At 51.3% G+C, this 11,663-nt stretch overlaps 2 protein-coding genes across 4 annotated transcripts; both read left to right on the forward strand.

Annotated features, from left to right (window-relative positions):
• Window positions 1-421: 421 nt before the first annotated feature.
• LOC125170343 (sperm mitochondrial-associated cysteine-rich protein) lies at window positions 422-5,291 on the forward strand. Of its 3 annotated transcripts, XM_047866912.1 has the most exons (3): window positions 422-2,879; window positions 3,117-3,366; window positions 4,483-5,291. In XM_047866912.1, the coding sequence occupies exon 1, from the start codon at window positions 1,981-1,983 to the stop codon at window positions 2,488-2,490; it is 510 nt and encodes a 169-aa protein (XP_047722868.1). In that variant the 5' UTR covers window positions 422-1,980; the 3' UTR covers window positions 2,491-2,879; window positions 3,117-3,366; window positions 4,483-5,291. The 3 variants fall into 3 exon arrangements, with proteins under 3 accessions (XP_047722868.1, XP_047722867.1, XP_047722869.1); XM_047866911.1 differs by having other exon boundaries at window positions 422-3,366; XM_047866913.1 differs by having other exon boundaries at window positions 422-3,353.
• Window positions 5,292-8,887: 3,596 nt separating this feature from the next.
• MFSD5 (major facilitator superfamily domain containing 5) lies at window positions 8,888-11,287 on the forward strand. The gene is made up of 2 exons (XM_047867426.1): window positions 8,888-9,071; window positions 9,681-11,287. The coding sequence occupies exon 2, from the start codon at window positions 9,699-9,701 to the stop codon at window positions 11,049-11,051; it is 1,353 nt and encodes a 450-aa protein (XP_047723382.1). The 5' UTR covers window positions 8,888-9,071; window positions 9,681-9,698; the 3' UTR covers window positions 11,052-11,287.
• Window positions 11,288-11,663: the final 376 nt, after the last annotated feature.

An 11,663-nucleotide genomic window follows, 5' to 3' on the forward strand; every position in this document is an offset into this window, starting at 1 on the left:
GGCTCAGTCGGTTGAGTGTCTGACTTTGGCTCAGGTCATGATCTTACGGTCTGTGAGTTTGAGCCCTCAGCATTGTCAGACTCTGTGCTGGCATCTTGGAGCCTGAAGCCTGCTGTGAATTCTGTGTCTCCCTTGGGACGCCTGGGTGGCTCAGCTGGTTGAGCGTCTGACTTCTGCTCAGGTCGTGATCTCATGGTCCGTGAGTTCGAGCCCCACGTCGGGCTCTGTGCTGACAGCTCAGAGCCTGGAGCCTGCCTCGGATTCTGTGTCTCCCTCTCTCTGCCCTTCCCTGCTCATGCTCTGTCTCTCTCTCTGTCAAAAATAAGTAAACATTTAAAAAAAAATTTTTTAAGGAAATAATGGATTCTGTGTCTCCCTCTCTCTCTGCCTCTCTCCCACTCATGCTCTCTCTCTCTCTCTCTAAAGAATAAAATTAAAACATTAAAAAAAAAAAAACCTAACAGTCAAAGTGTATGTACAGGCAATTTCAATTTATCAAATAATGCCTGACTGTTTTCCAAAGTGCAGTTTTCCAATTATGCAGGAAGAAGAACATTCTAAACAGGGGCAGGCGTAGGACCAAGAAGAACTGTACACTCTGTTGCCTAAAACCCTCAGCGTTTTTCCCTTTTACTGGAACAAGATCCAAGCCCCTGCTGTGAGTGCCAGGGCCTTGCATGTTGAGGCCCCTGCCCTGCTCTCTACCGGTGCCATTATGACTCTGCCCCTCACCCCCAGTCCCATGGTCATGTGTGACTGCCTAACCCCGCCTCTGCCCCAGTGTTCTTCCACTAGACATCTCCATAGCTCTTTCCCTCATTTCCTTCAGGTCTTTGCTAAAATATCCCTTCTCAGTGACACTTTCTCTGACCACCCAGTTTTAGATGGCAACCTCCCACATTCCTTACCCCCTCCTCAGCTTTGCTTGTCTCCACAGCCTGGCCACCTGGGTTCCATTCAGTCTCAGGCAGCTCTCCCCTGGTCTGCTAGGACTTGACACTTTATCTCCCCCCAAGCCTTAAGTGCCAGCATACCTGACTGTTGGGGGCTGGCTACCTGGCCCTGCTGATGGACTGGCCTCTCGGAGCCACTTTTGATCCGGGCAGCCTGGGTTTCTCACAGTCGTTCTCATGCTCTGAAAAAAAGCTCATGTATTTTCTTTATTTACCTGTTTGGTTTTTGTCCCCACCCTGCCTGAGCCCTCACTTTTATGGGAGCTCTATAAAAGAGGCAACCTCGCTGTCTTATTCACTACCCGATATATGATAAGTCCTCAAACAATAACTGTCCAGGCTGGTTGTCAATCTCCCAGAGATATCTGAGCACCCCTACACCCACACCTGGGAATTGCCCTGTGTGGAAATCCCCAGAACACAGGCATCCTCCCTCCACTGCCAGCTCCCGCCAACTTCCCTGGTTCGGTGTCAGACAGCTTCTGCTGGGGGCTGCTGCTGCTGCTGCTGCTTCCCTAAATCCCCTCTGGGGACTGTCTGGGAGCTCTGGCCGCAGCTTTTCTGGCCATCATGGCACAAGGGTGATGGGCAGGGGTCCTTAAACAGGCAGGGGTCAGGTGCCTGGAGCTCGAGAAAAACGTTTTGATGGAATAAAGTGGAAGACTTCAGAGATGAGAGGACCTCACCAGGTGGAGAAAAGAAAAGGGCACGCTGAGCAGAGCAGAAGGAACAGTGGGAACAAAGGGCTGGCGGCATGAGAGCGCATGTCGTATTTGAAGAACACGTTCTGGTCTGGTGCAGCTGGAGGGTTTTCGGTGGAAGGGAGCGTGGAAGGAGAGCATCCCTGGGCTGGCCTGGAGGGGGAGGGCTGGCTGGGGAGGTCTGAGCTCCCAGCAGGATCAGCAAAGGCTCAGCAGTGTCTTAGGTTTAATCCTGCCCCCACCCCTGCCTCTGTCAGTCTGCCCCTCCTACTTCACCCCTGCCCTTCCCTTCACCCAACCCCCAGCCTGGCCGCTCCTGCAGCTGAATGGACTTCTCCCTCGGCCTACGCTTGGGCCCTCGCAACAAGAAGGCCACCCACCAACAGCCCCCTACACCCTCTGGGCACGCCGCACCAGCTGCCGTCCCTTGTCTGTCCTGTCCCCCCTCTGCCTGTTTTTGCCCCTGCCCTAGCTGTCCTCCTCCCACCTGCTCCTGCACTGCCTATCCGTCTCATGCAGCTACCTGCCCCTCCTGCCCCGGCGGTCTTCCTGGCCCACCCTGTACCTGCTCCTGCCCCCCCTGCCCTGCCTGTCCTCCCCTGACTTGTCCCCACAGCTCCTGTGTCTTGTGCGCTGGTCCGCACGTGACCTGCTGCCACCCCTCACCTTGCCCAATTTACCCTTGCTCCAGAGGCCGAGCTGCCTGTCCCAGCTCCTGCCTGGGCTGCAGTGACAGCTGTGGCTGTGGCCCAGGGGCTCCTCCAGGCTCCACTGGCCGCTGCAGCCGCTGCTTCCGGGGACAACGCACCTCTCAGAGGCACTGTCTCATAGTCTAGCTGGACTGCTGCCCCGCTGAGAGGTTGTCGGTCTGGTCTCCCGGAGCACTTCTGCCAGCTGCTTCCTCTGGGGGGAGGCAGAAGCTCTGGAGTGAGGAGAGGCATCAGCTAAACCCCTCACCCAGACAGGTAGAGGCAGAAGACTGCTCAGAGCCCCCGCGCATCCCCCATAGTCCCTGAGAGCGGGGCATCTGCTTTGATGTTAGTTTCTGGGCCTGCTCCCGCTGGTTCCAGAACCTCCTCTTCTGCAACTTCTGAAATGGAAAGCATGCTTCTCAGAGCTTCCCTCAAGGCCTCGGAAGGTGAGGAAGTTGGCCATTTTCTTCCTGTAGTCAGCCTCTGCTGGACATCCTTCTTGGCTCATCTTCTCTGCAGTTCTCATGGATAAGGTACATCCCTCCTCTAGAGGCAGTAGGGGGCCCTTTGTCCAGGGGTTGTCTCTTGCCACTTGGGCCTCCACCCGTATCCCTTACTGACCCAAAAGTCTGTGGACCCCTTACCTCTCATCCTGAGTCAGGCAAAGAAGGTCAGTGGCTCTTAGACCAGGGGAGAAGGCTGAGCAGAGGGTTCTTGGCTCTTCCCTCCCCTTGGATATCATGACATCCTTCATGGTCCTTTGCTTCTAGGAACCTGGAGTTCTCTGCCTGGATGTCTTGTCTTTCAAATCTCTGAGTGCTCGCGCAGTGTCATGACCTCAATCTTCCAGCAATAATCCCTTCTGTGACATCCATGCTCATCTGGCATGGGGATAAGGGAAGCTGGGAAGTCTGGTCTCAGTGATCCCATCCATATAGCTAAGTCAAAATACCCTGTCCCTGTGGATAGGACCTGAGTTTGGAGAAGCCACCAAGAGGAAGCTGGAAGTAAGAGCCCCAGGTATCTGCTCAGGGCTGGACCCTTAGCTAAAAGCCCCTAAGCATCCCTCCACACTCAAGTCCTCTGACATCAGTCTGTTTCAATGTTCTCTTTCTCGGCCTCCTTCTCTGGGACTCTTTTGAGCTTTCCTTTCTATCTGTTTATCTTTCTGTGTACCCTTCCTTCTGTCTTTCTACATCACTCTCTCCATTTCTATTTCCTTCTTTCTGTCATTGGGAGGTTCTGCCTTCACTTAACTTTGCCTCTACATCAGCCTTCCTCATTTTCTATCCTTCTATTTCTCCCTCCTTCTATCTCCCCATCTAATGTAAAGTCTATTTAACATATATGTCTTTTTCTTTCCCCCTTCCCAGTCTCAGTTTGTGTCTTCACCTCTATTTTCTTCCTTGGTCTTTCGATCCACCTTATCTCTCTCTTTTTCTAAGCAAGCTCTACGCCCAACATGGGGCTCAAACTCAGGACCCGGAGATCAAGAGTCGCACGCTCCACTGACAGAGCCAGCCAAACTCCCGTCTCTCTGCTTTTCTATCCTGTTCTGCTTCTGGTGCATTTCATTCTCAATCTCTTCCATTTCTATTTCCCTTTCTGTGCTTGCCTCCCTTCCAATCATCTGGGTCTAGCTGTGTATTCATTTCCTATCTCTTTCTGCCTCCCCAAATCTGGCTTTCTCTCTCTCTCCCTGGGTCCTGCAGGTGCCTCTACACCATGCCTGTGTCATGCCCATCTCATTACTGCACAAGGTCCAGGACACTGAGTCCTCTGATGTCTGTCTGTCTCACACACACCCCATGCCCTGGAGTGAGCAGAGCTGGACACAGCTACCAGAATTGTCCTTCCTTTCCCCACCATCTAGGCCATCCATCTCAACTCAGCTCCAAGCCCAAACTTTTTAAAAATGATGTTTCTTCCAATTTCTTATTCTGAAAATTGGCAATTAAAAAGAAAAAGAATTGGGGTGCTTGGCTGGCTCAGTTGGTGGAGTGTGTGACTCTTGATCTTGGGGTTGTAGGCTCAAGCCCCACGTTGGGTATACAGATTATGTAAAAATAAAATCTTTGGGAAAAAAAAAACCAATTAAGTATTTATGCTGCCTGTGCTGTATAAACTATATTTCAGGGTAGCCAAATAGCTCTTAAGAAGAATTCCAGCTAATGTGGAAGGAATACGGAATTAGAAAAATCATTGGGCAGCCCTTGATCAAATAATTGATCAAAGCAAGAATCATGAATGGATGAAACCAAAGATGATGGTTGATGGTGAACTTTACAATGGAGGAATCAAGCCGTGAGCACCTAACCCCACTGAGGAATCTTACCATCACTAAAAGGGGTATAACCCCTCTACTGCGTACCTCCTGGGGTGATGCAATCTGAAGCACTCAGCACCACCCATGAAAGACTCTTGCCAAACAAAGAGCAAACACACACACAAAACTGAACATGATTCTAATCAAACCTCTAAAACCAACCTCCATTTAACAGGAAATATCAGGGATGGAGGAACAATTTAAATGACACAACGAGGAAGTAAGAAGACACATCCAGAGAGTGGGAACTTTTCAAGGAAATGTGGCTCAATTTCTTCAACTAGTCAATGGCTAGGGGGGAAAATTGAGAGAGGACATAAAAGGACTACTATTATATGGGGCATGTGGACTCTTTTGGTTCCTGATTGGATAACCCAATTGTAAAAGGACAGTTTCAGACAGTTGGAGCCTTTTACTTACGGACTGGAGAATGCCAAGGAGTCAGTATTGATTTTGTTAGACATAAAATGGCTTCAGGGTTTTGTAAGAAAAGGGCCTTATTTCCTAGGGGTGCATATTGAAGTATGGAGTGAAGTGACATACTTACTTTTAAATATTTGGGCAGATAAAAAAAGGACGGAATTAAAGGAATAGACGCAACAAAGTGACAGAATTATATTATTGAATTAACTATGTAGGGGTTCATAGAACTCTGGTCTCTACCTGTGTGTATGTTTAAACATTTTCATAATAAAAGTTTTAAATGTTGCTCCTCTGGTAAGCACAGTTCCTCAATATTCCCAGACCACCCTCCCACCTTCCCTGAAAACTAGGACTTCTCCTGTGCCTCCCCAATACACAGACCTCAGCCCTCCTTTCAGTCTGCTAGAAGCATCTTCTAGAGATATGTTGTATTCACAGGCTGCCTTTTATCCCCTCCAGTCCTCTGCTGGCACATTTCCCATGTTTAGGAACTTTCCCAGCTGTTTTTCACAGTTCTGAGGTGACAGAGGAGCCTTAAGACTAAACATATTTGGGGGCGGTTGGTTGGCTCAGTTGGGTAAGCATCTGATTCTTGGCTTTACCTCAGGTCATGATCTCATGGTTCGTGAGTTTGAGCCCCACATCAGGCTCTGTGTTGACAGCACAGAACCTGCTTGGGATTCTCTCTCCCTCTCTCTCTGCCCCTCCCTTGCTTACTTGCTTTCTCTCCCTCTCAAAAATAAATTTAAAAACTTTAAAACATTTTTTAATGTTTATTTATTATTTTTGAGAGAGACGGAGAGAAAGAGAGAGAGCCTAGGAAAGGCAGAGAGAGAGGGAGACACAGAATCCAAAGCAGGCTCCAGGCTCCAAGCTGTCAGCACAGAGCCCAATGCGGGGCTTGAACCCATGAACCGTGAGATCATGACCTGAGCCAAAGTTGGACGCTCAACTGAGCCACCCAGGCGCCCCCAATTTTAAAAACTTTTAAAAATTAAAAAAAAAGACTACCCATATTTTGGGGGTGTCTGCCTGGGTGGCTAAGTCAGTTAAGCATCAGACTCTTGATTTTGGCTCAGATCATGATCTCACAGTTCACGGGTTTGAGTCCCGCATTGGGATCCCTGCTTGCGATTCTCTCTCTCCCTCTCTCTCTGCCCCTTCCCCCACGCTCAAAAATAAATAAATAAACTTAAAAAAAAAAAAAGACTAAACATACTTTGGGGCCCCTGGGTGGCTCAGTCAGTTGAGCGACCAACTTCAGTCCAGGTCATGATCTCACGGTCCATAGGTTCCAGCCCCACATCAGGCTCTGTGCTGACAGCTCAGAGCCTGGAGCCTGCTTCAGATTCTGTGTCTCATTCTCTTTCTGCCCCTCCCCTCCTCACATGCTCTCTCTCTCTCTCTCTCTTTCAAAAATCAATAAAAAACATTTTAAAAAGACTAAACATATTTTTAATATGTCCCACAATAAACAAAAATAATCCAAAATAATGTAATCTTGCTGTAAGTCTCTTTCTGCCAGGTGCTTCTGAGCAAAATGCGATTCAACAATGGGGGAAAACTGGCCTCCCTCCTGGAAAACAGAAGGCCAGGAATGCAAGGCCATCCTGTCCCATTCCTGCCTTCATTCAGGATGACCGCCACCCCCAAAAGAAATGGGTGACATGAGTCCAAGGAGCTTCAGTCCGGGAATGGGATGGAGAGCATTTGGGTTGCCTTTGCCCTCACTCACTGAATGACCTTGGAGAAATCATGGTTTTTGAGGCTTTGTGATTCTAGATGAATGCATGGGAACCACTTCCCCTGGGAAGCCCATGGGGGAAGCCCTGGGTTCCCTATGGGAACCACCCTCTGTAGGAGGGTGCCAGTTAGGAATAAAGGCACTTTGGAACTTGTAGATATAAATCTTCGCTGTTTACCTTATCGTAAGAAAGTATTTCTCAAGATACGATCCCAGACTCTCCCACCCTCTACCCTCCAAACTTTAGTATAAAGGAAACCAACACTTGCCAATCACCTGTGCAAGTGAGTAAACTCATTTAATCTTTTCAGAAACTATGAGTGTGGAATTGGAAAGATCTGGGTCCCAGTTCTAACCCTACCTCTTATCATGTGACTCTGGGCACATTATTTAACCTTGCCAACTCTCAAGGATAATAATAGTACCTACCTCATGGGTTGTTTGTAACAGTTAAATAATTCATCTACAGCAGACAGCCCAGGAATTCTTAAAACAGAGCTTAGGTACATGATAACCGTTTGATGAGTGTTACCAGCTAATATGGGCCAATACTTTTTAGAGTAACTTATCTGGATTAACTTATTCAGTCATCAAATATTTACTGAATCCTTTGTACTTACCAATAACTGTTTCTTAACTTTCTTAATTTTTTTAATGTTTATTTATTTTTGAGAAAGAGACAGCGTGCGGGAGAGGGAGGGGCAGGGAGAGGAGAGAGATACAGAATCCGAAGCAGGCTCCAGGCTCTGAGCTGTCAGCACAGAGCCCGACCTGAGGCTCAAACCGACGAACCGTGAGATCATGACGTGAGCTGAAGTCAGACGCTTAACCAGCTGAGCCACCCAGGAGCCCCACTTTATTTCTTTTTTCTAGTAATCTCTACACCCAACTTGGGGCTCAAACTCACGACCACATGTTCTTCCAGATGAGCCAGCCAGGCACCTCCCCAATAACTGTTTTAACTACTGGGAATACAAGTGAACAAATAGATAAAAATTTGTAAGGAGAAGAGACAGTAAATCAGTAAAACACAGTGTGCCAGATGGTGTGAAGTATAGGGAAAATGCAGCAAAGGTGAATAGAGGCTGGAAGGATAGCAGGTGGATTGCTGTGGTGGATGTGGTGTTGTTGCTATTTTAAGCAGGATGGCTCAGGAAGGCCTGATAAGGTGACATGTGAACAGAGAACTGGAGGGGCTGAGGGAGGGAACCATGTGGGTATTTGGGAGAAGAACCAGAACCTTGCAGGCCACAGTGTGCAAAGGCCCGGGAGGTAGCCAGTATAGACGGAGTAGAAAGACTCTAAAGGGAGAATTGTAGATGAAATCAGAGAAGTAGCAGAGGAACAGAGGATAGAAGGTTTTGTAGGTCATTATAAAGATTCTGACTTTTACAGTTAATGAGATGGGAAGCCACTGGAAATAACAGTAAGACAGGAGACGGGTTAAATAATTTTTCCAATGTAACACAGCTTAGGTAAGTGGCAGAAGGTGGGCGTTCAGCACCAAAGCTGAACTTGAGCCTTTCTAATTTGTGCACTGCTCTCCTGTGACTGCAGACAAAGGAATTGGGACACTGAGAAGTAATGTGGCTTGCCCGAGGCCACGCAGTGGTAAGTGACAGGGGTGCGATTTGAGCCTTAGCCCGGCTGCAAGCCCGAGTCCAAAGTCCTTTACACCACACTGCCTCCCTCAGGTGTCTGGGCCATACTGACGTCGGGCCTGGCGGTCGCTACTGTGAGAAAGAGGGAAACCGAGGAGCCGGCTCGACTCGGGGTAGCGACATTTCTTAGGAAGCGCCAGCCCGCGAGTCTGCGGGACTGCGGGCATTCTCCATGTTGCGGAGGGAGAGAAAAAATGGATCCTTATTTCAGGGCGGCCCCACAGGCACCCGGGAGTCGAAGAAGCGGGTATCACGGGAAAACAGCGAAGGGGGTAGGAGCGACAGTAGCAACTACTACTGCCTCTACTCTTTACTGCGGGCGTCGAGAGTTGGGCTCCTAGCAGAGGTTGGGGGGGCAGAAGGCGGAGCAGGGGCGGAGCTTGAGCGCCGCGCCCCGTCACGTGAGGGGGCCATCATGGCGGCGGCCAGAGGCCTACCCGGCTCCCGGAAGCAGGCTGAGAGGCGGGCAAGCTGCTGGAACCCGAACCGGAGCCGGAGGTAGAGCGAGCAGGGCGTCCGGGCGGCCTGGAGCCGGACGTGTCCGGGGCGTCCCCGTAGACCGGGGCAGCAGGTGAGACGGGGTCTGGGCGAGGCGCGAGTGGGTGTGGCGGCGACGGGGCGCTGGGCGGGGGCTAGGGGGCGCAGGGGGTTGCCTAAGACCTGGAGGAGGGGGAACCCGAGATGCACTCGCGTGACCCTGAAGCAAATCGGGAGGCCCGCGCGGGCAGGAGGGATGCCCTGGACAGATGGAAAGACTTTGAGGGCTAAAACGAGCTCTCCAGAGGGAATGGGAGGTAATAGAAGTATGCAGAAGCTGTCGTGGAAGAAGAGGGCAGCATCCCTTTAACTCGTGGGGCCGGAATTATTGTATGGAAGGGACTCCCTCTTTGCTATGCCAGGCAAGGGTGGGGCGAGTGCTCAGTCTTCTCCCATCTCCTCTTACCCCTCCTTGCCCCACCGTGTCCTAGGAGACGGCTCTGGCGGGCCACTCCTCCCACCCACCCAACTGGTCCCTCCGGTCTGAGCTCTAGAGGAGTGGAGTTGAGGGGTGGGGAAATGCAGTTGGCAGGGGGGGAGGGGGTTGGGTGGAACTGCCTTCTGCTTAGACACCCAGCCCCTTGACAGTGCTACCTGGGCAATGGATGTGACTCTCACCCCACCCCCACCCCTCCTTCTCTAGGTCGTCCGGGGGCCCGCCATGCTGGTGACTGCTTACCTTGCCTTTGTGGTCCTCCTGGCCTCCTGCCTAGGATTGGAGTTGTCAAGATGCCAGGCTAAGCCCCCTGGAAGGGCCTGCAGCAACCCCTCCTTCCTTCGGTTTCAACTGGACTTCTATCAGGTCTACTTCCTGGCCCTGGCAGCTGACTGGCTCCAGGCCCCCTACCTCTATAAACTGTATCAGCATTACCACTTCCTGGAGGGTCAGATTGCCATCCTCTATGTCTGTGGCCTTGCCTCCACAGTCCTTTTTGGACTGGTGGCCTCCTCCCTTGTGGATTGGCTGGGTCGCAAGAAGTCTTGTGTCCTCTTCTCCCTCACTTACTCTCTATGCTGCTTAACCAAACTCTCTTGGGACTACTTTGTGCTGCTGATGGGCCGAGCACTTGGTGGGCTGTCCACCGCCCTGCTCTTCTCTGCCTTTGAGGCTTGGTACATCCATGAACACGTGGAGCGCCATGACTTCCCTGCTGAGTGGATCCCAGCTACCTTTGCCCGAGCTGCCTTCTGGAACCATGTGCTGGCTGTAGTGGCAGGCGTGGCAGCCGAGGCTGTGGCCTGCTGGATGGGGCTGGGGCCTGTAGCGCCCTTCGTGGCTGCCATCCCTCTTTTGGCTCTGGCTGGGGCCTTGGCCCTTCATAACTGGGGAGAGAACTATGATCGGCAGCGTGCCTTTTCAAGGACTTGTGCCGGAGGCCTACGCTGTCTCCTGTCAGACCGCCGCGTGCTACTGCTAGGCACCATACAAGCCCTGTTTGAGAGTGTCATCTTCATCTTTGTCTTCCTCTGGACACCTGTGCTGGACCCACATGGGGCCCCGCTGGGCATCGTCTTCTCCAGTTTCATGGCAGCCAGCCTGCTTGGCTCTTCCCTGTACCGCATCGCTACCTCCAAGAGGTACCACCTTCAGCCCATGCACCTACTCTCCCTTGCTGTCCTCATCGTCGTCTTCTCCCTTTTCATGTTGACTTTCTCCACCAGCCCAGGCCAGGAGAATCCAGTGGAGTCCTTCATAGCCTTCCTACTTATCGAATTGGCCTGCGGGCTATACTTTCCCAGCATGAGCTTCCTGCGGAGAAAGGTGATCCCTGAGACAGAGCAAGCTGGCGTACTCAACTGGTTCCGGGTGCCCTTGCACTTACTGGCCTGCCTGGGGCTCCTAGTCCTCCATGACAGCGATCACAAAACGGGCACTCGGAACATGTTCAGCATCTGCTCTGCCGTCATGGTGATGGCCCTGCTAGCGGTGGTGGGGCTCTTCACCGTGGTAAGGCACAATGCTGAGCTGCGAGTGCCCTCGCCCACCGGAGAGCCCTATGCCCCTGAGCTCTAGCCCTGCTCCAGGATGAGGAGGCTGGGAAGGACTCTTGAATCCCACCTCTCTAGAATTGTACAGATCTCTCTGTGACTGACTTCGCAGCTGTCTGGGCCCTCAGCCTGTCCCGGGGCCCCTCCCGCCAGTGCTTTGAGCTGGAGAGCACGTGGGGGTGATGGCCTAGAAAGAAGATGCCAGAAGTTGCCTCTGTGTTACTCCCTTTCCATTTAAAAATAAACACTTTTAATTGATCATTGATTGGATTCACTTACCCTCACCTGTACCCACATCAGTAGTTTCTGGTGAGTGGGCAGCTGGAGAGTTTGAGGATAGAGATGGGGTTGCCAGAAGACGGTATTTGTATTTCTAGCCTCTCTAAGACTGTCTCCAGTATATATAAACTGAGAGCCGTAGCATTGCCTCGTAGCAGAAATGGGTGGGAAATGCTTGAGGCCTCTAGATCTTCTAGATCTTGTTACCCTGGAGACAGGTACCCTTTCTAGTTGCCCAGCAAGACCCTTGCTCCACATCCAGGGTGAGACCGTGTCTGGAGGATGTGGGGTGAATGCCCACATCACTGAACAAAGATTCCAGAGGTTTGAGTTGCTTCTATGACCACCCCCTTGGGAC

The sequence above is a fragment of the Prionailurus viverrinus genome, chromosome B4 (assembly GCF_022837055.1).
Source record: "Prionailurus viverrinus isolate Anna chromosome B4, UM_Priviv_1.0, whole genome shotgun sequence".
Taxonomy (NCBI): Eukaryota; Metazoa; Chordata; class Mammalia; order Carnivora; family Felidae; genus Prionailurus; species Prionailurus viverrinus.

What these genes read in the sequence shown, in the direction of transcription:
- LOC125170343 (XM_047866911.1), top strand. Translation starts at nt 1,981, where the DNA reads ATGGACTTCTCCCTCGGCCTACGCTTGGGCCCTCGCAACAAGAAGGCC.
- MFSD5 (XM_047867426.1), top strand. Translation starts at nt 9,699, where the DNA reads ATGCTGGTGACTGCTTACCTTGCCTTTGTGGTCCTCCTGGCCTCCTGC.